This window comes from Cynocephalus volans, chromosome X, assembly GCF_027409185.1.
Source record: "Cynocephalus volans isolate mCynVol1 chromosome X, mCynVol1.pri, whole genome shotgun sequence".
Taxonomy (NCBI): domain Eukaryota; kingdom Metazoa; phylum Chordata; class Mammalia; order Dermoptera; family Cynocephalidae; genus Cynocephalus; species Cynocephalus volans.
Window position 1 is genome coordinate 69,784,294 of NC_084478.1, and position 23,322 is coordinate 69,807,615.

The 23,322-nt window shown below is 40.2% G+C and overlaps 1 protein-coding gene across 1 annotated transcript in view; it reads left to right on the top strand.

Annotated features, from left to right (window-relative positions):
- Positions 1-23,322, top strand: part of DGKK (diacylglycerol kinase kappa) — a 138,475-nt gene that overhangs the window by 77,652 nt on the left and 37,501 nt on the right. Inside the window, exons 5-8 of the mRNA XM_063084423.1 lie at positions 7,638-7,773; positions 8,239-8,345; positions 8,669-8,791; positions 10,388-10,490. Coding sequence (XP_062940493.1) covers positions 7,638-7,773; positions 8,239-8,345; positions 8,669-8,791; positions 10,388-10,490 — 469 coding nt within the window. The remainder of the gene's footprint in view (positions 1-7,637; positions 7,774-8,238; positions 8,346-8,668; positions 8,792-10,387; positions 10,491-23,322) is intronic.

Here is a 23,322-nt window from a genome sequence, read left to right on the forward strand (position 1 = left end):
TTTAGTCTAGCCTGGGATTCTGCAAGGGTTGGCTAGTAGCAACCCCAGACAGGCAGTCCTTGACATTAGGTTCTATAGTTGGGCAGGGCCATTTTCTGTGCTCTGAGATCAAATAGTATTTCTAGCTATTCTCTCTTATCTGGTGAAATCACTGTCAAGTGAAGCTGCTGCCTGGGTTCTGCAATCATCTCTGATCAGGCAGGGTCTAAGGTTGTCTTTCCTGACTGGGTGGTACTGTTGTTGGAATCTGTAGTTGGGCAGGGCTATATGAAGGGCTCTGAGGCTGGGTGAGGCCTCAGGTTGCTGCTAAGCCACACTGGGTGGGCAGGACAAGAGGCTGTGATCCACAGATATGTGTGGACTTGAGTTTGCCTCCTAGCATAGGGTAGGCTTAAGCAGAGCACTGAGGTTTGGTGGAGTCACTGCTCTGCAGCTGCAGTTGGGTGGGGCCAGATGCTCCCTCTGTGGGTAATCACTGACCTGAAGTTGCTTCCTGATCTGGGGGAGACTTAATGCAAGCACTGGAACGTAGTTGGATTATCTCTCTGCTGCTAGGGTTGTGCAGGGCCAGATTCTCCCTGCATGGATATGTGCTGACCTGCAGTTGCTTCCTGATCTGGGAAAGGCTTAATGTGAGCAACAGAAATTAGTTGGATCACCTCCCTGCCACTAGTGTAGGGCAGGGCCAGGTGCTCCCTCCATGAGTAAATCACTGACCTATAGTTGCCTCTTGACCTGGGAACACTTAATGACAATACCCGGGCTGAGTGGGTAAGCCAGCAAGTGATTTGAGACTGGAAGATCAGTGGACCATGTTTCCTGCAGCATGATGCTATTGGATAGTTTCTCTGGTGTGGTGCCTCTGGTGGCTGGAATGCAGAGCAACAACCAAGATCTGTGCACTGGTTACTGTGAGCCCTACTCCCATTCTTTGTTTCTAACTGACCCCAGGTGGTCAAGCCCTGCTGGAATGTTTCCCTTCGGATGTGAAAGAAGTGAGCCTCCTGAGAAGGGTCCCAGAATGGTGGGGAAGCTGAATTTCTGCCTCCAACTCTCTTTTCCCACTGTAGAAACTGTGAGTCCACGGGAATTCTCTCTGTGTGGCACTGTGCTGGCTTAGGAGAGGAGCAACACAGTCAAAGTAAACCATTCCTCCTATTGTCTGATCATGGCTTTTCTCAGTTCTGCAGTCCAAAAGGGTGTCTCATCCTCACTCCTGAATTCTGGGATACTCACAATGGTATTCTTGCCTGTGGATCATTGCTAATTGGATTTCTGTTGGGGAAGGGGGGATGAAGCTAGAGAGCTTCTATTCTTCCATCTTGCTGACATCACTTCTCCTCTCACATTTTAATATAAGCAGTTAGGAGAAACCAAATCTCCTGATAGTATCCAATTTAACCACTCACAAGGTCTTCCTTCCACAAAACATTAGAATACAAACACAATTCAGCCAAGTTCTTTTCCACTTTATAACAAGGATGACCTTTTCTCCATTGTCCAATAACATGTTTCTTGTTTCCATCTGAGACCTCATCAAAATGGCCTTTACTGTCCATATTTCTATCAAGATTCTGTTCATGATTACTTAGGTATTTTCTAAGAAGATAGAAGTTTTTGCTACACCAATCCTCTTCTCTTTATCAGCTCTTACCACAACTACCTTTAAAATTCCATTCAATTTTAGGCAATATAGTATTTTTCTAGCATGAACCTCAAAACTCTTCTAGCCTCTACCCATTACCCAGTTCCAAAGCCATTCCACATCTTTGGGTATTTGTTATAGCAGTACCCCCACTTCTCAGTACCAATTCCTGTTTTAGTCAGCTTCGGCTGCTACAATAAAATGCCACAGATTGGATGGCTTAAAGACAAACATTTATTTCTCACACTTCTGTAGGCTGGGGAGTCCAAAATCAAGGTGCTGGCAAAGTCAGCGTCTGGTGAGGACCCACTTCCTTGTTCATAAATAGCCATCTACTCATTGTGTTCTCATGTGGCAGAAAAGGAAGTGAGAGAGGTCTCTGGGTCTCTTTTATAAAGGGCACTAATCCAATTTATGAGGGACTCCACCCTCGTGACCGAAGCACCTCTCAAAAACCCCACCTACCACACCACATCAAGGGTTAGGATTTCAACGTATAAATTTAGACACATACATTCAGCCCACTGCAAGTGAGAAATGTGATTGGAACAATGGATTCTGCATGAATGTATTCACCTAAGTATTTTAGAGAGGATAAAAATCAAACACAAAACACAGGAAGCACACACTGAAAGCTTTAAGTAAAACTGTCTTCCTCAGAATTTAAAGATCAGTTGTTTGTGTACATGCCATAGTTTTGAATCTGTCTTTAAAATGGGTTTTTAATCTCTGTCAACAAGTAGAAAGGTCTGTAATGACATGCTGTAGTAGTTTCCTAGGGCTGCTGTAACAGATTACCACAAACTTTGTAGCTTAAAACAACAGAAATTTATGATCTTTCAGTCCTGGAGGCTAGAAGTCTAAAGTCAAGGTATCAGCAGGGCTGTGATCTGTCTAAAGGCTTTGGGGGAGTATCCTTCTTTGCCTCTGCTAGCTTCTGGTGGTTACTGGCAATCCCTGATGTTCCTTAGCTTTCAGACATGACACTAATCTCTGCCTCCATCTTCACATAGTGCTCTACTCTGTGTCTGTCTATTCTATATCTTCAAATAGTGTTCTCCTCTCTGTGTGTATCAATGTTCAAGTTTCCCTCTTCTTATAAGGATACCAGTCATTGGATTAGGAACTATCCAATCCAGTATGACATCATATTAAATTGATTATATCTTTATCTTTAAAGACCCTATTTTTAAATAAGGTCACATTTACAGGTCCTGGAGGTTAGGATTTAAACATATCTTTTGGGAACTCACAATTCAACCCACAACAGCCTACTGTCTGGCCCCCCAAAATGTATGCCTTTCTCATGTTCAAAATAAATCCACCCGATTCCAACATCCTCCAAAGAATTAACCCATTCCAGCATCAACTCTAAGTCCAAAATCTCATCTTCTAAATAACCTAAATCAGGTATGAGAGAGACTCTGGGTAGGGCCCATCCTGGGGAAAAATTTCTCTCTTTCTGTGGACCTGTGAAATTTAGAAAACAGTTTATCTGCTTCCAAAATACAATGTCAGGATAGGTATAGGGTAGATATTCCCATTCTGAAATGAAGAAAATGAAAGGAATAAAAAGGTTACTGGTCTAAATAAAGTTGGCAAACCAGTGGGGCAAATTCCATTAGGTTTCCAGGCCTGGGAATAAGTCTCTGTGGCTGGATGTTCTGTTCTCTGGCCCCACCTTCTCATTCCGCAAGAGTAGCACCCCCTTCCCCTCTATAACCAAGGAAGTGGACCCCCTTTCTGGAGCCAAGGAGGCAATCCCATTCTCTGGAACTAAGGATGCAATGCCCCCACCCCTTGGGCTTGCACTGTTTAGGCCTGTGGTGACAACAGCAGCACCTTTAGCCCCTGAGCCTCTCTCAGCAGCCTTCCTGGCCTCTGAGTCACACTTGGAAGCCATTCTTCCATTTTCTCGAAGGATAACATATATTCACAGCTGGGTAACATTATCAGTCTGTCTCACGCCTATAGAATCTCAGAAATCTGATAATCTTCCTTCATTTTGTTCCATGTCTGTCCCTTTCAGTCCAAGCTGAAATAGTTAATTGGATCCATACCAAATCTTTCCAGTGAAAGTTTGTCCAGCCATACCCTTGGTGTTCTCTCCAGAGCACATTTTCTTGTGTTTTGCAATATGTATAGGCTAAAAATTTTCCAAATCTTCAAGTTCTGGTGACTTTTCACTTAATTGTTCTGCTATAAACTGAATTGTGTTGCCCACCCACTCAAATTAATATGTTGAACCCCTAACCCTCAATGTGACTGTATTTGAAGATAGGACTTTTAGGAAGTAATTATGGTTAAATGAGGTCATAAGGGTGGGGAGCTAATCCAATAAGATTGGTGGCCTTATAAGAAGAGGAAAAGAGAGACAAATTGCTCTCTCTTTCTCCATATGTACACATTGAGGAAAGGCCATGTATTAGTCCATTTCTGTTGCTTATAACAAAATACATGGAACTGGGTGATTTATGAAGAAAACAAAATTTATTGCTTACGGTTTCTGATGCTGGAAATTCCAAATCCATCTGGTGGTGATGATAGTGACCCAGTGGTCTTACATTGCAAAATGGTGGAAGCAGAGAGATCAGAGAGAGAGAAAGACAGACTCTTCTCTCCTTTTAAAGCCCTCAGAACCATGCTCCTGACCACCATTTTTCATCTCTTCACTGCACAGTCCTACAATCCAATCACCTCCTCCAGGCTCCACCTTTCAGTTACCATAATAGGATTTCCCACCCTCTTAACAGTCACAGTGGGGGCTAAGTTTCTAACACATAAAACTTGGGGGACACAATTCAAGCTTCAATGAGTTTTGGGGGGACGTAATTCAATCCACTACAGGCCATACAGCAAGAAGGTGGCCATCTACAAGCCAGGAAGAGAGCCCTCACCAGGAACCAAATTGGCTAACAGCTTGATCTTAGATTTTCCAGCTGTAAACTGTGAGAAAATAGATTTTTGTTGTTTAAACTACCCAGCCTACAAGTACAGTATTTTGTTATGGCAGCCTGAGCAGACTAATAAAACTTTCTTCCTCAGTGTATTTCTTTCCTCTTGCATTTCCCTATAAATAGCAAAGAGAAACCAAGCTGCATTTTCCATACTTTGCTTGGAAATACCCATAGCTAAATATTCAGGTTTATTGCTTACACATTCTGTTTTCCACCCAACAGTAGAACAAAATTCAACCAAGTTATCTGCCGGCTTACAAAAAGGACCACCTTTCTTCCAGTTTTCAATAATATGCTCCTAATTTTTATCTGAGGCCTCACAAGAAATAACTTTAAAGGTCATATTTATAGCAACATTCTGTTCAAAAAATCTGGGCTTTTTCTATAATGTGCCTCAAAATTCTTCATGCCTTTATCCATTACACAGTTCCAAAGTCATTTCCATATTTTTAAGTATCTGTTCCAGAAGCACCCCACTTCCCAGTACCAAAACCTGTATTAGTTTTCTAGGACTGCAGTAAAAAATAACCACAAACAGGGTGAACTAAAACAGCAATGTACTCTCTCACGGTTCTGGAGGCTAAAAGTCCAAAATCAAGCTGTCAGCAAGGCCTTGCTCTCTCTGAAGGCACTGGGGGAAGATTCTTCTTTGCCTCTTCCCAGATTCTGATGATTGCAGACAAACCTTGGCATTCCTTGGCTGGCAGATGCATTACCTCAGTCTCTGCCTCCATTATCATATGATGCTCTCCCCTGCGTCTGTGTGCTCTGTATCTTCACAAGGTGTTCTTCTGTGTGTGTCTCTGTATCCCACTCTAATCCAGTATGACCTCATCTTAACTCAGTTACATCTGTAAAGACCCTATTTCCAAATAATGTCACATTTACAGGTACCAGGGGTTAGGATTTTAACATATTTGGTGGGGGAAAGGGACACAATTCAACCCAGTACACAAACTCATCCAGGGTTGGATGCATCAAAGTTTCCTTATAGAATAGGATGTACACAAGGAATATAAATTCCATCTCCTCAACATTTTATATATTCCTTTATATTCTGTAGCCAATCAAGCCATGTAATTCAATATTTTACCGCAACAGAGCTCTGCATTTCTTCCACTTGGTCCTGTAGAACTCTTCACACTTTCTTTTTTTTTTTGACCAGTAAGGGGATCGCAACCCTCGGCACGGTGCAGTCCACACCACGCTCAGCCAGTGAGCGCACCAGCCATCCCTATATAGGATCCGAACCCACAGCCTCAGCACTACCAGTGCCGCACTCTCCCGAGTGAGCCATGGGGCCGAACCAGAACCCTTCACATTTTAGAAGAGCTCACTTATTACTCTGTACTGGAATGATCTGTTTCAGAATTTGTTTCCTCAAGTATACTATGATATGAGCTCCTTGAGAGAAACAACTGTGACTTATTCATCTCTGCAGGTCCCATGCCTAGCATAGTATATGGCACACAGTAGGCTCTTAGTAATTATTGGAAGAGGGAGGGAGATTGGAAGGAAGGAAGGAAAATGCTTTTGTAGAGTTACAATCTAGTGGCTTGGGGGATAGAAAAGTGCTGAAAATTCAGAATGCCAAAGCCAAGACTATGTCACTTCCTCAGGACTCTCCACCTTCTACTCTGATTTTCCTAGAGCTTTCCAGGGTCTCAGTGTACAATAAACATTGCAATCACAAAGCAATCCCAGACCACACAAACCTTTAGCTCATCAAAGTAGCTTTTTCTCCCAGAAGCTTCCAGGTCATTCCAGCAGTGGCTTAACACATAGCCAGCATGCCAGAAGGGGGAAGGAGGGATGAGAGAGTGCTATGTGCAGGCTATGTCTTGGATGGCTAATTCCTGTAAATTGATCAAGGTTGAACACATAATATGCCAGAGCCCTCAACAGCTCTCTTTCAATATCAGCTGACGGTCAGGGAGAATATATAGTTCTTTTTAAAGTTTTCGCATGTCTTTATACACCCAGCCCATTATAATGCCAAGAATAAAAAGCTGTTTGTATGCTTATGTCTAAATTCCAGAGGAGAGAGAGAAGGAGATATTCTGACATTCACAGAATCAGAGAAAGTTGGAAGAGTCCTGTGGAAGGCATGTCCAGAACAAATTTGTGGGGTTTCAGTGCCCACTCCTCCCTTCTGCTTTCAACCCAAAACTAGTTGCTGATATACCCTGTGCTTTCCCCACAATCATGAGAGTTAGACTGTGATTTACAAATGCAGCATTCACAGGCAGATTAACAATAAATATCAAATTCAATACCGCAAAATAGAACATCAAACAGAATGTCACTCCATGAGGGCATGGACTCTGTCTTGTTCATCACTATATCCCAAGTGCTTTAAAAAGTGTCAAGCACATAGTAGTTACTCAGTAAATATTTGTTTAATGAATTGTTAAATGAATGAAGTTGATTAATAGGAAACTTCTGTAGACAGTCAGAGCATGGTATTCAGAAAAGAATATTTGAGCAAGAGGCTCCTGAGATGAACTTGTCCAGGAAAAGCAATGCTCTGCTTGCCTGGTCACAGAAGGGCCACAAGGGGGAGTATATATCTCCAGGAGGTAGTGAAAGTCTGATAAGTATTTCTTAGCCCAGAGTCAGAGCCCGTCCTCTTCCCTTTTCTCCCTGGCCAGAGCATTTGGATATCACTGAATTTCTAACTCACCATCTCATTTTGCTTACTATTTAAAAAGAACCAAGGCCAAGGCTAACAGAACAAATTTTGGTTGGACTAAACCAGTACAGTGGTTGGTCAAGCAGTATAAAGATCATGGCTCCTGCCTTCAGCTCCTAGTCCAGGATCTGCCGCTCTATTCTTTTCACTTTCTAAAATGACTGGCAAAACAAAAGAAAACCAAAAACATAAAACAGGTATTGACTCCAACATTCAGTCTTCCCCTCTACACACTCTGACACCTATATAGTAGACCATTTTAGCCTTAGCAGCAGATTTTCTGGCCTTCCCTAATCCATCTCTGTGATTAACCTTCCATTCTTTCATCTCTGATTTATTTTAGATACCTGCAGCAGAAAACAACCCTTTCCTTGTTGGAATGCACTATTGGTACTCCAAGTACAGCCCTCGAACCCAGCACTGCAATGTTTGTCGAGAGAGCATTCCTGCTTTATCTAGAGATGCTATCATCTGTGAAGGTACCTTTCTGTTTCCTTTAAGAAGTTGAGCTCAGTGGGTAAAGATGCAGTAAGGGAGCTCATGTGATTTTAGTATCATTGACTCACACTAGGTCACTGACTCTGGTGTGAGGTTAACCCTGACTGAGGAAAGGGGCAGGAAGGATACTAGACTGAGGGGTAATTCTCATGAATAGAAATAGGGGGTTGGGTATTTGGGTGTAGGAGATGGGATTATATAGTCACAAGGGTTGCAAAGACAGAAATCACCTCATTCTTATCATCAATTTCCATTCAAGTTAGATAGTAGAAAGTTTAGCCAGTAAGAACGAAAAAAACAGGATCATATTGGAAATAGGCCTTTGGAGGTGGATCAGAACTACTTAGAATGCATCTGGATTTTAACTTTAAGAGCAATTTAGGGAAAGGAATTAGAATCTTCATTGACACCAGATTCACACCATCTTTTTCTCCCTCTTCTCACAGTGTGCAAAGTGAAATCTCACAGATTATGTGCTTTGAGAGCAAGCAAAGACTGCAAGTGGAATACATTGTCCATCACTGATGACCTCCTCCTTCCTGCAGATGAAGTAGTAAGTACCTGTTATGCCCTCCCACAGTCGCCTTCTCCCATCTCCTCTTCAGCCAGGACTTGAAGAGAAAGGACGACTTCTTTCTGTCTCTAGTCAAGCAAAGTAGGTCTCTTCCCCAGGCTCACAATCCAATCAATGTGGAAGAATGAAAACCCCGCACTCCCACCTCTCATTGGTCACTAGTATTGCAGCAGGGAGGACAGGATCATGAGGAACTTGGGGCCTTCACCTAATGTCGTTCATGGGGTAGTACAGTTATTCCAGTTGGACCTTCCGTTCCTTGTATCTCTAACTTCGTGTTGTCTCTTTTTACCCATCAGCAGACCATGCCCCATCAATGGGTAGAAGGAAACATGCCTGTCAGCTCTCAGTGTGCAGTATGTCATGAGAGATGTGGCAGTTATCAAAGACTTCAAGATTTCCGCTGTCTTTGGTGTAATTCTACGGTAAGACTCTTCTCATCTTCTTGATACTTAGAGAAATTGACTTCTGGAGAAGAAATGAATTGAAGCTTGAGTGCATGCACATAGATAGAAATCTCAGTGACCCTTATACAAAATAGATTATATAGGTTCCATAGTATAGAGCTCCATATCCTGCCTTTCCAGAACTGGCTAGAGTCTTTGGGAGAAAGAGTTAAGACTCTTATATTTGATGGTTTTAAATTGGTAAGGCCTACTAGCAAATTGGAAAGCTGAACTCTCTAATGGCACTATGGGCAATTAAAAAATAAGTTCTGAGTCTTCCCATAAGAAACCTTCTCCTTTCCTCATTTACTGTTTCCTAGGAACCTGTAATCTTTGTTAATTAATAATGGTTATAAAACACTATTAAAAATGCTTGTAATAATGGTTATAAAAATAATGTTAACCATTATTATTGCCACTATGTATTGAGCGTTTTATATACATGATTTCATTTAATCCTTACAACAACCCTAAACCAGGCCTCATTGTCTCCATTTTACAGATGAGGAAAGTGAGATTCAGAAAAGTAAAGTGATTTGCACAAGGTCATGCAGCCAGTAAGCAAAAGAATCATAAATCACACATAATTCTGCAAAGAAAATGTTCTTAATTATAACACTACCATGCTTCTAAACAAGTGACCCTCAACTGGGGGCAATTTTATCCCTCAGGAGAAATTTGGCAATGTCTGCAGACATTTTAGATTGTTACAACTTGGGGGTGGAGGAGGGAGAGTGCTACTGGCATCTAGTGGGTAGAGGCCTGGGATTCTGCTAAACCTCCTACAATACAGGACAGCCTCCCATAACAGAGATCTATCTGGCCCAAAATATCAATAACACCAAGGTTAAGAAACCCTGATCTAGACTTTCTAGCCTTTTAGATGCTTCTCTCAAACTGAGTTTTCTAGATCAGAAGAAGTTAAAGTACGAGCTTCTTCTTAGAAGTCTCTAGTTGTCCTCTGGATCTCTTTTAATTGCTTTTGAATAACCAGGCCAGGTTCATATCCTCTAGAAACTGTGTAATTGTCTAGGAAGTTGTACTTGAAGATCTCAGGAATCTGGGGAAAACCAATCTCAGCTCTGTCACTTCCCATCTATTTGACCTTGGGTAAGACCCTTTATCTCTCTGAGCTTTGATATCCTCATACTAAATGAACCTAAATTCTAAAATGAACCTAATAAGGTCTTCTCTCTACCACACACAGTTATTGTAAGGGTTGAATGGTAAAAGCAGAATATCAGAATTAGCACTCATACTGCAAGTAAGCTCCCTATTCTGTACGCCACAGGATTGTGCCGTAGAACTGGTGACTTTTCAGTACCTGTAGATGGGTATCTTCTGAAAGCCACCTTTGAAGGGACCAGAGTTCTGAGGCCTCAGTCAGCAACAGTGCAGGCGTGGGGTGAAATGGAGGTGTCCAGGTGAGTTAGGGATACACGTATGACACCACATCCCAGAAAGCGAGATTTGAATACTAATGATCTACATTTGGGGACTGGAACTCAAGACTGATCAATGTTATCCTTTTCTCTCCCTCCCTCCTTTTTCTCTGCTCTTCTCTTGTCGTTTCAGGTACATGATGACTGCAGGAGACGGTTTTCCAAGGAATGTTGCTTTGGAAGTCATCGCTCATTAGTCATCCCTCCCACCGCTCTCAGCGACCCCAAAGGCAATGGTGAGTAGCTAAACCCTAACCTCAGAAACACATTGTGAGGGGAAGGAGGGTGCAAAGTCTGGGAAGAAGGACTGCAATTAAATTATTATTCTCAACCACTCAAACATTTTGGGAGAGTAGGAACGTGCATGTGTGTATAGACTGCTTGTGGTTCTCTTTAGACCTTTAGGATGGCCAATGTTGATCTTTCTGGTGTATATATATGTGGGCATGTTCTCTGTAGCCTCTGTCAAATTGTTTCTGGCTGATCAGAATTGATTTAAGCTTTTTAATATTTCCAAACAGTAAGTAATCCATAAAGTAAGTTTGTTTGTGTCCAGGTAATCAAGGAAGAACTACATGAAGGACCAAGTTATGTTATCTTAAAATGGAAACAAACACCAATTTGTTCTCAAATCTGATACTAATGTGATCATTGCCCCAAACTCTTCATTGATGTTTTGTCAAATCTTGGACACTAGTGATCTGTTGAGAACTATTTATAAGGTGCTTGAAGGCAACAGAGAGATCTAAGACATGGACATTGTCAGAGTTAATGATTATTATGGATCCAGGATATGGATATAATATAACAATTGCCGAAGCAATGGTAGAGACACGTAGAGGTCAGAAAATGTTAGGAGTGTTAACCAGTGTGGGAGGTTGAGCAGAAAGGAAGTAGTAATGAAATGAATGCAGCAAGAGTAAACTTTGTATAGAGTATTCTATCAAACAGTCTAGTAATGTTACAATAGAGAAAGCAGGGGCAAAGGAGGGGGTGTTTTGTTTAGTTTTCGTGTTGATTTTTTAATAATAGATGAGATATGGAGGCAGCATGGTGTAAGGAAAAACAAAGTGAAACAAAACAAAGGGCCAGGAAACCATGATTTTTAGTCACTTACTAGCCAGGTGACCTTGAGTAAGTCACTTACATACTCTGAGTGCTTACCCCATCTGTAAATGGTAATGAAACTGTCTACTGTAAGGATAAATTATAATATGGAACGGGCCTAAGTATCTATAAACATAGCCCCAAAGGACCACAAAATTAAATCCCTAGTCTTGGACAACTAAATACCTTGTCTTCCAGGCTAATGGAAACTGTAGATCCCACAGGGATGATTCACTCTTTGGCATTTTTAAGGATGCCTTTTTTAGTCCACCTCTCCCCCCTTACTATTTATTTGCTTCTGAGAGACTCTCCTTCCTGCCTTCAAGTTATTCATTTGTTTCTCCCATTACACATTATTAAAGAGTTGGAGCTGTCAAGATCAAAACCACATATCACAGCTAAAATGACCTGACCTAATTTACTAATACGAAGAAATTTAGAAATCTAATATATTTACCACTGACATGTTACTATTTCAGTAAGCTAGGGAAGAGATACACTGCTCATTAATTTCAGTTTGTGTTTGGTTAGTTTCACTCTATATATGGTCAATGTCACTTACTGGAGGAAAGTTTAAATCCTTCCTGGAATGTTTTAATCTATATTTCTCTAATATGCTAATCTGTCCATCTCTAACACATGGGATGTCCACTGGTCCAGGAGTGATTAATAAACCAACATTTCATTGACTTAAAAAGTATTCACATATTGAGGCTTGCTACTCACTTCATTGCCAGGGAAGAGCCAGCATTAGCTGGAAGCAAAGAAAGGAAAAGAAAAGAAAGTATATGTTTTCCTTAGAGAACAGAAGGGGGCAAGAATTCCTGTGGCCATTACAACAGTCTTAGAACTAGACAAAGCACATGTGTACATGTGTGCTCATATACGTGCATACACATACACACACACATGTAAAACTCAGCCATGCTAGTCTCTTTCAGTTCTTTTTCCAACCCTAACACAGTGACGGATAGACCTTAGTACATGGAATGAGCCATTCACAGATTTCTGCAGGCAAGTGTACTCATATGTCCCCATAATGACATGTACAGACACAAAGCAGAACTTAGGGATACATGCATATATTATTCCCAGATCTACTCAAGTATTTATCCACATAGAGTCATTCACCAAATAGTGGTGAGATTGATGACTTGGTAAATAAGAGATGCTTGACTGGATAGGAGAATGAAGTAACTAGGGAAAGAAGGGGTTGATAAAAGAGGAAAAGTAGCAAACTAGTCAGCTGATTTCTCAGGCTGCTAATGAAGTTAACCTAATTTTGAATCTGAGACTTTTTACTCACCCCCACAGGGACCTAGGGAAAATGTCTTTGAGCAGAGGGCCCACCTCAGCATCCCACAAATCACCCCAAATAGGTGGTAAGGAGGATGCTACCTCTCCTTTGTAACCAGGCTAAATACGTTCTGTGCTTACCGTCCTTGTGGAAGTTGAGGTGTTTGTTGTTGTTGTTGTTGTTTTCATTTTTTTTCCTATCCTATATCACTTCTTATTCTCTTTATAGTTAATCAACTAATGGCATTGCTGTTTTCTTTTGCTTTCCACCAATGATATAATATTATCACTTAAAAGCACCTTAGCTAAGGTATTCTTTTGTGAATTGTCTCATTTATGACCCATTAGTTAGCTTTTAGCCTTTCCTCCTAGGCATATGAAATCTTGATGCAAATGAATTTGACTCTCTGAGAGCCTTTCTTTCTATAATTCATTACTTGGCCTGGAACTTCTTAGGAAAGTCTTCTAAGACCTCCCTATCTTCTTGACTCTTCCTGGGTTCTTGGCCTAGGTAAATGGGTAGGTTCCCTGTTGGGAAGTCCCACTCCAGAGGAATCTTTTTTTGAATTTTCCAGTCATAGAAACTAAGAGGTGGTAAAGTCCTTAAGAATGATCTGACCCAAACCTCCAGCCAGGCTAGGGAATCCCTTCTCCAGTGTCCAGGGTGAGGGCATCCAGCTACCGACATTCTGAGGAAGCCCTTGCCAGTGTTGAGTAACATTTATCTATTCACACATCCATTTATTCTGTCATCAGACTTCAATTTTTGAGAATGCCTTCCAGTTACCCCTTTTCCCTACCCAGTCTGCTTGGTAAATTCCTTCTCTCATCCTTAATGGTCCAGCTCAAATCAAGCATTATCTTCTCTGATGGCTTCTGTAATGGCCTCTTCCCACTTTGCCAGAAAAAAATAATTACTTCCTTTGCTGTAAACCAAGAACACATATCTCTGAGCACCTAACACATAACACATGTCTGGCTCCCATCCCAGACAGTAAACTCTCTGTATCCCTAGCACTTAATTCAGACCTGGGTATACGGTATATGCAGTCAAGATTTTTTGCATGGATTCATTAATACATTTAATGAATACTACCTGTATGTAAGGCTCCGTGCTGAGCAATCTAGAGAATAAGAGATGACTAAGACAGCATCACTTATTTATATGAAGGCAAAATAGTGTAGTGCGGTGGTTGTCAAACATGAGTAGGCATCAGAATCATCTGGAAGGCTTGTTAAAACACAGATTTCCGGGCCCTCCCCTCAGAGCCTTTCATTCAGTAAATCTGGGTGGGGCCCAAGAATTTGCATTTCTAACAAGTCCCCAGATGCTGCTGATGCTATTAGTTCTAGGAGCACACTCCATCATTTACTAACTGTGTAACCCTGGACAAGTTACTTAACCTCTCTGTGCTTCATTTGTCATTTGTTTTCTGCCAATAGGGAATGATAGTTGTACTCAGGTGTGTTATAAAGGTTAAAATGAATTGACATTTGTAAAAGACGATTTTAAAAGTATAGGAAGAGGAACAAACAGTAAGCCAACCTTATACCAATTGAGCATCCCTCTGTGGAATGAACAGAACAAATTTGAGTGAGACTGTTGGCTCCCTGGTTTGGGTCACTGCAGTTGTATTAATGCAGCTCAAAGAAGCATGAGCTTTCTTTGAAAGGTTCTTTCAGGCTGTTGATTCATCTGGAGCTTAAAGTCAACTAAATCCCCTAAGCCCGTTTTACACTTGATGCTGCTAAGCCAAGTCCCTATTGTCCTGTTCTGGTGCAATTTATGTCCTTGAGCCTAAAGGCCAAGTTCACATTTATTCCCTTTACATTTCATCTGTTGACTTTGACTCATCAGCCTGTTGAGATCATTTTTCAATGTTGATTCTATCATCCAGTAGCTCTTCCTCCAGCTTTGGGTACTTCAAAATTCACAAGCCAGCCTTCTGTGTTTTCATCTGAATCATTGATTAAAATTGTGGAATAGTACAGGACACTCCCTTATGATTAACATCAGTCTATTCAAAAGCAACCTTGTGGCCAGGGTTGTTTACCTGGTTATAAATCTGCCTAATATTGCTACATTCCAGCCCACAATTGCTCCCATTTTTGTCATCTAGTTTACCAGATTCCCTTGACAAACTTGGCCTTCCTCAAATTCTCTGCCCCTGGGGGAAATGCTATATGCGGCCACCCCTGTATTCCCCTAGGACTGGCTTCTGGCCAGTGCTGCTTCCTGTTGTCATTGCATCTGTAACCAAATGAGGTTTGACACTGAAGTTTGAGTTCCCTTTATTACAGAACTTTCTCTTTATCTAGCAGCTTCTCATCCCCACCTCCCCACCCTGAATTATTCTATTAATCATTGCAACATGCTACTATTATACATATGGAGAAAGGGATAGTTAAGATGTTTGCTCTAGTTAGTGAATAAACCTGGAGGGCAACCATCTGTACCACACAGCTGCGTTCTCTTACGGAAGTATACTACAGAAAGCATCTCAGACTCCAAGCTGACAAATAGATCTAAAAATGGTTTCAGCTACACTCTGATGATTACTTAACTTACAGATAGCATTAGCATAATTCTTTTTTCCTTTTTATTAACTTAATTCTTGACTAGTTAATATATTCATGATTCAAAAATAAATACACATATATAAACATTACTTGTGAAAAACCTTGCTGTTATGTCTGATCTTCTCAGTTTCCTACAGCCCTTCCACATCTCTACTGACAGTTAGCTACTGCCATTAGTTTCTTGAATACCTTCCAGTAGTTCTTCATGTATATATTAGTAAATATAAATAAATATTCTTATATCCCCCCTTTATAATATTATGCACATTGTTCAGCACCTCTCTTTTTCTCCTTCACAGTGTATTTTGGAGATCTTTCCATATCTACAAAAGATTGCTTCCTCACTTTTTTATAGCTACAAGATATCCCATCATATGGGTATATCATAACTTAATTAACCAGTCCCCTGTTGGTGCATAATCTGGTAATTTTAAGTCTCTTGCTATTACAAACAATGCTTCAACGAACAGCCCCACACATATCATTTTACATACACATCTATAGAAAAAATTCCCAGAAGTAGAATTACCAGGTCAAAACGCATATGCCTTTGTTATTTTCATAGATACTTCAAATTGCCCTCCACAGGACATGTGTCACTTCACACTTCCATCCTCAGTGTATGAGAGTACATTTTTACCCATGGCCTCCTCAATCAAGTATGTTATATAATTTTTTTGAAAAATCCCGATCTTCTGGACAAGAAAAAAAGTGGTCGGTACCATGGCTTAGTTTTAATTTAGACATTTCTTATTATGAATAAGTTTGATTATCTTTTCATCTTTAAGAGCCAAGTTATATTTTATTTTCTCATCAGTGTAATGGCTAGCTTTATAAAGGTTCGTTTTCATCTAAGCACTGGGAAACAAGTTAGTTTTTTTGAATGATCCATTTTGCAGATAAGGAAACTGAGGCCCAAGTACCACACAGTACTTGGTCTCACTGCCACTGCTGCCTCACTTTTAGAGAGGGACTACCCCCAGAGGGCCTTTGACACTGTTAAAAAACAGTGGGGTCATAGGTTTATTCCAGGACCTCTAGCAGGGGGAGTCCTTGCCTCCAACCATACCTCGCAAGTTGACCAAACATTGGCAGGAAGTTGTTTCCACAAGTCCTTTAATTGGGGTGCATACCAAAGTCACATGGTCATCTAGAGGGTGTTCACAGGAGGTTTCTAGGTGAGGAAGGGAAGGACAGAGCAGAGCTAGACTCTAAAAAAAGGAGAGGTAAGCCTGGGACCAGGCCATGAGTTGGGGCCTGCCTTGTTAATTGGTAAGGGAGCAAACATATAAAAAGATACCACCTTTTGACTATTTTTTAAATATGTTTTATGACCTAAACCCTAATGTTTCAATTCCATATTGAACAGTCTCACTCTTATTTGTGTACTGCTTCTTCTAACATCTTTTTTTTTTTTTTATTGTAACATAGTTGACTGTACATACCTGTGGGGTACAGAGTTGACTATCATAATCTGTGTGTAATATGTGATGCTCAAATCAGGATAATTAGTATATTCAACATTATACAATGTAATTGTCTTTCGTGGCCCTTTACCAATTCCTCCCTTAACCCCCTCCCCCTCTCCCTTTCCCACCCATGGTAAACTCAGTTCTGTTCTCTACTTTTGAAAGTTAAACATATTATTGTGATTCTTGTATCTTTCTCTCTTCTTTATACTTATTTAATTGTTTATTTTTTAGCTCCCACATATGAGTGAGGACATGTTGTATTTCTCTTTCTGTGCCTGGCTTATTTTACTTCACATTATTTTCTCTAAGTTCATCCATGTTGCTGCAAATGTCAATATTTCATTCTTTTTTATGGCAGAGTAGTATTCCATTGTGTATATATACCATGTTTTCCTTATCCAGTCATTCAGTGATGGACACTTAGGTTGGTTCCAACTCTTGGCTATTGTAAATAGAGCTGTGATAAACATGGGAGTGCAGGTATCTCTTTGACATGATGCTCTCCACTCCTTTGGGTATATACCCAGCAGTGGGATTACTGGATCCTATGGCAGTTCTATCTGTAGTTCTTTGAAGAACCTCCATACTGATTTCCATAGTGGCTGCACTAGTTTACAGTCCCACCAACAGTATAGGAGGGCTCCCCTTTCTCCACATCCTCACCAGCATTTGTTATTCTCCATCTTTCTGATAATATAGCCAGTCTAACTGGGGTGATATGATATCTCAATGTGGTTTTGATTTGCATTTCCCTGATGCTGAGTGATGTTGAGTATTTTTTCATGTGTTTTGGCCATTTGTTTATCTTCCCTTGAGAAATGTCTATTCAGCTCCTATGCTCATTTTTTAATTGGGTTGTTTCTTTACTGCTAAGTTGTTTGAGTTCCTTACATGTTCCAGACATTATTCCTTTGTCAGATGCATGGTTTGCAAATATTCTCTCCCACACTGTTGGTTGTGTTTTCACTCTGTTAATTCTTTCTTTTGCTGTGCAGAAGCTTTTTAGTTTGAGGTAATCCCATTTGTTTATTCTTCCTTTTGTTGCCTGTGCTTTGGGGGTCATATTCATAAGTTGTTTGTCAAGTCCTACTTTCTGAAGTGTTTCCCCTATGTTTTCTTTTAGTCGTTTTATAGTTTGATGTCTTATATTTAAGTTTTTAATCCATTTTTGAGTTGATATTAGTACATGGTGAGAGGTGCCGGTCTAGTTTCATTCTTCAGCATGTGGATGTCTGGTTTTCCCAGCACCATTTATTGAAGAGGCAGCCTTTTACTCAATATATGTTCTTGTTTCCTTTGTCAAAGATCAATTGGCTGTAAGTTTGTGGGTTGATTTCTGGGTTCCCTATTCTGTTGCATTGGTCCAAGAGTCAGTTTTTATGCCAGTACCATGCTGTTTTGGTTACTATAGCTTTGTAGTGTAATTTGAAGTCAGGTAGTGATATGCCTCTGGTTTATTTATTTATTTATTTTTTGCTCAGGATTTCTTTGGCTAATCTGGGTCTTTTGTTGTTCCATATGAATGTTAGGATTGCTTTTCTGTGAAATAGGAAAGCAATTGGTATTTTGATGGGGATTACATTGAATCTGTAGAGCACTTTTGGTAGTATGGACATTTTCACAATGTTAATTCTTCCAATCCAAGAGCATGGAATGTCTTTCCATCTTTTTGTGTCTGCTTTAATTTCTTTTAGCAGTGTTTTGTAGTTCTAAGCATAGAGATCTGTCACCTCTTTGGTTAAATTCATTCCTAGGTATTTTATATTTTTTGTGACTGTTGTAATGGGCTTGCTTTCTTGATTTCTTTTTCTGCTAGTTTGTTGTTGGAGTATAGAAGCACTACTGATTTTTTTGTGTGTTGATTTTGTATCCTGCAACTTTACTGAAATCATTCATCAACTCTAAGAATTTTTTTTGCAAAGTCTTTAGGCTTTTCTATTTACAGGATTATGGCATCTGCAAACAGGGACAATTTGGCTTCATCTTTTCCACTCTGGATGCCCTTTGTTCCTTTCTCTTGCTTGATTGCTCTGGTTAGTACTTCCAATACTATGTTAAATAGGAGTGGTGATAGTGATCATCCTTGTATGTTCCTGTTCAGGATGATATTAGTGGTGGGATTGTCGTATATAGTTTTTATTGTATTGAGATACTTTCCTTCTATATCTAATTTCCTGAGAGTCTTTATCATGAAGGGATGTTGAATTTTGTCAAATGCTTTTCATGTGTCTATTGAGATAATCAGATGGGTTTTGTCCTTGATTTTGTTGATGTGGTGCATCACATTTATTAACATGTGTATGTTGAAACATCCTTGCATCCCTGGGATGAATCCCACTTGATCATGGCATATAATTTTTTTGATGTGTTGCTGTATTCTATTTACTAATATTTTATTGAGGATTTTTATGTCAATGTTCATCAAAGATATTGGCCTATAGTTTTCTTTTTATATTATTTCTTTGTCTAGTCTTGGTATCAGGGTGATGCTGGGCTCATAGAATAAGTTTGTGAGAATGGCCTCTGTTTTAAGTTTTTAGAGTAGTTTGAAGAGTATTGGTATTAATTCCTCTGAAAAAGTTTGATACAATTCAACAGTAAAGCCATCCAGTCCTGGGCTTTTCTTTGTTGGGAGACTGCTAATTACTGCTTCAATCTCATTGATTGTTATTGGTCTGTTCAGGTTTTGTATTTCTTCTTGGTTCAGTCTTGGTAGTTTTTAATGTGTCCAGAAGTTTATCCATTTCCTCCAGGTTTTCGAATTTCTTGGCATATAGTTGTTCATAATATTCTTTGTATTGAATATTTGATTCTAATGATTTTTTTTATTATTGTTGTTTCAGTTGTGTTGTCTCTTTTTTCACTTGTAGTTTTATTTGGATCTTCCCTACTCTTTTTTTTTAGTTAGCCTAGCTGATGGCTTGTCTATTTTGTTTATGTTCTCAAAAAACCAGATTTTTGTTTCATTGATCTTTTGTATCATTTTGGGGGGTTCTATTTCATTTAGTTCTGCTCTGATTTTAATTATTTCTCTCCATCCTCTAACTTTGAGATTTGATTTTTCTTGTGTTTCTAGTTTTTTGAGGTGTAGCATTAGGTTGTATAATGTTCCTGTTCTTTGGATGTAAACATTTATTGCAATAAACTTCCCTCTTAGTACTGCTTTTGCAGTATCCCACAGGTTTTGATGCAATGTGTCTTTATTTTAGTTGGTTTAAAGAAATTTTTTGATTTCTTGTTTAATTTCTTTTTGGACCCATATGTTCAGTAGCGCATTGTTTAATTTCTATGTGTTTGTATAGTTTCCAGAGTTTTACTTGTTATTGATTTCTAGTTTTAATACATTGTGGTCTGAGACGATACTTGAAATGATTTCAATTTTTAAAATTTGTTGAGGCTTGATTTCTAACCTAACATGTGGTCTATCCTGGAGAATGTTTCACGTGCTCATGAGAAGAATGTATATTCTGCAGTTGTTGGATGAAATATTCTGTAGATATCTGCCAAGTCCAATTGGTCTAAAGTATGATTTAAATCATGTGTTTCTCTGTTCATTTGTTGCCTAGACAATCTGTCTAATGTTGACAGAGGGGTGTTCAGGTCCCCAACTATTATTGTATCTGGGTCTATCTTTTTCCTTAAGTCTAATAATATTTGCTTTATATATCTGGGTGCTTTGATGTTGGGTGCATATACATTTATGATTGTTATGTCTTCTTGCTGGCTAGATCCCTTTATGATTATATAGTGTCCTTCTTTGTCTCTTTTTATAGTTTTTGATTTAAAGTCTATTGTATCTGATATAAGAATAGCTAACTCCTGCTCCTTTTTTAGTTGCATATGCAGGGTATATCTTTTTCCATCCCTTCACTCTTAGTCTGTGTGTTTTTACAGGTGAGGTAAGTCTCTTGTAGACAGCATAGAGTTGGGTCTAGCTTTTTAATTCAATCAGCCAGTACGTGTCTTTTCAATGAGGGATTTAATCCATTTACATTTAGGGTTCTTACTGAAAGGCATTGTCTTACTTTTGGCATTTTATCAATTTTCATTTGGATGTTTTAAATATCTTCTGTTCCTTTCCCTTTTATTCTTTGTCTTTGGTGTTTGTTGGGTTTTGGAGGTGGTAAGATACAGTTTCTTTCTCTTTCTCATTTGCATTGCACCCACTCAGTGGGTTTTGTTCTTTCTTGCATATTCATTGTAGTGATTATCACTTTTGGATTACAGATGCAGGACTCCCTTGAGGATTTCTTGTAGGGCTGGTTGTATGGTGGTGAACCTTTGGAGTTTCTGTGTGTCTGGGAAATACACTATTCCTCCCTCATTTCTGAAGGATAGCCTTGCTAGGTATCGTATTCTTGACTGGCAGTTTTTTTTTCTTTTAGTATTTTGAATATATTGTCCCATTCTCTTCTGGTTTGTAGTGTTCCTGTTGAGAAATTTCCTGTTAGTCTGGTGGGGGCTACCTTATAGTTGACTTGACATTTTTCTCTTGCTGCTTTTAGGATTTGCTCTTTATCTTTGAGCTTTGCCAGTTTGACTGTAATGTGCCTCAGAGAGAACCTTTTTGGATTGAATCTGTTTGGGGATCTTCGAGCCTCCTGGATCTGAAGGCCTGTGTCTCCCCCTATATCTGGGAAGTTTTCTGCTATTATTTCATTGAATATTTTCTCAATGACTTTTCCTTCTTCCTTCCCTTCAGGAATACCCATTATTTGGATGTTTGTGCACTTAAGGTTGTTTGCTATCTCACTTAGATTTTCTTCATTTTTAATTTTTTTTCTTTTTTTTTGTCTGCCTGAGTTATTTTGAAGACTGTCTTCAAGATCAGTAATTCTTTCTTCTGTTTGCTCTAACCTGCTGCTTAAGCTCTCAATTGTGTTTTTTATTTCATTGAATGACTCCTTCAGTTCCATGAGTTCTGCTATTTTCTTTTCTCAAGTATTAATCTATAAATTTCCTCCTTCATATCCTGGATAGTTTTGCTCAGTTCATTGTATCATCTAACTGCATCTTCTTGTATTTCAATGAGTTTCCTTAAGATTTTTACTCAGAATTCTTTTTCAGTCATTTCAAGTATTTCCTCGTCTATGGATTCTGGTACTTGAGAATTATTGTATTCCTTTGGTGGACTCATATTTTCTTGTTTGTTCATATCTCTAGTATCTCTACATTGATGTCTGGTCATCTGGTAGAGCCATTGCTTCTTCTATTACTCTCCTTCCCTGGACTCTACTAGTGACCCTCTTTGTGTCAATGAAGTTGAGGGGTTAGCGGTCCACCTGCACAGCCTCAATGGCTGCTGTGGCTGCTGTTGCAGTTACAGGCCACCCTTCCATCAGTGGTGGTTGTGGAGGTGGCTTTGGTGGGCTGCCCATGTGGCAGCAGAGGCTCCAGCAGTAGCAGACTGCTTACCCAACAATGGTGGCTGCCTGGTGGAGCCAGTGGTCATAACTGCAGCAGTGGTAGTTGCAGTAGCCAACTGCTTGTCTGTGGTGTATGTGGTATTGGCCCAAACAGCTACAGTGTTTGCAGTGGCATCAGAGTTACTTTGTGGCAGTGGCAGTGGCAGTGGCAGCTGCGAGTCCCTCCCTGGTGTCTGTCGGGTCCTTGGCAGCAGCAGGATTACTTTGTGTGGGTGGCAGTGGCACCAGTGGCTGCAACTGCCTTCCTGGCATCTGTGGTGTCCTTGGCAGTGTCCTTCGTGGCAGCAGGGTTACCTTGTGGGGGCAGCAGTGGCACCAGCAGCTTCAACTTCCTCCCTCATGTCTGCTGTGTCCTTGGCAGCAGTGGGGTTATCTTGTAGCAGTGGCAGTGGTGATGGCAGCTGCAGCCATGTCCCTTGCATATGCAGTGTCCTTGGTGGCAGCAGGGTTACCTCACAGTGAAGACAATGGCAATGGTGGTTGCAGCTATCTCCCTCGTGCCTGCAAAGTCTGTGGATCAGTGATGGGCAACCTGCAGGAGTGCTGCTCTGTGGGGAACTGCTCTGTGATAGGCAATGGCTCTGGGACTGGACAATGGCTCCAGCAGCTATGGCAGTGGGCCCATTTTGATCGTCTTCTGCAAGAGGAACACACCCTGGGCACCTCTAGTCCATCATCTCCTGGAAATCTCATCTTCTAACATCTTGTTATTTTATCTGTCCCCTGTCACCTCTCTGACCTCATCTGTCAGTCTTCCATCTTTCACTCCACACCAGCCATGCTTTTCTCTTCACTGTTCCTCAGACACCCCAGACAGTTTCCCTTCTCAAGGTTATACTTCTTCCTGCTCAAAAAATACTCTTCCTGCAGATATCTACATTGATCACTCTCTCACTTCATTCAAGTCCCATCTCAAATGTCACCTCCCCAGAGAAGCCATCCCTGACTACTCTGTCTAAAATAACATCCCCTTCAATCTTCTCTCCCTTCTCTGATTTACTTTTTTTCATAACACATTTTTTTTTATATTTATTTGTTATGGTCTATCTTCCTCCATTAAAATATAAGTTCCACGAGAGCAGAGACTGTTTCAATCTTGTCCGCCACTGTATTCTCAGAACATAAAGTAATGGCAGGCACAGAGAAGGCACTAAATACATATTTGTTGAATGAATTAATTAATGTGT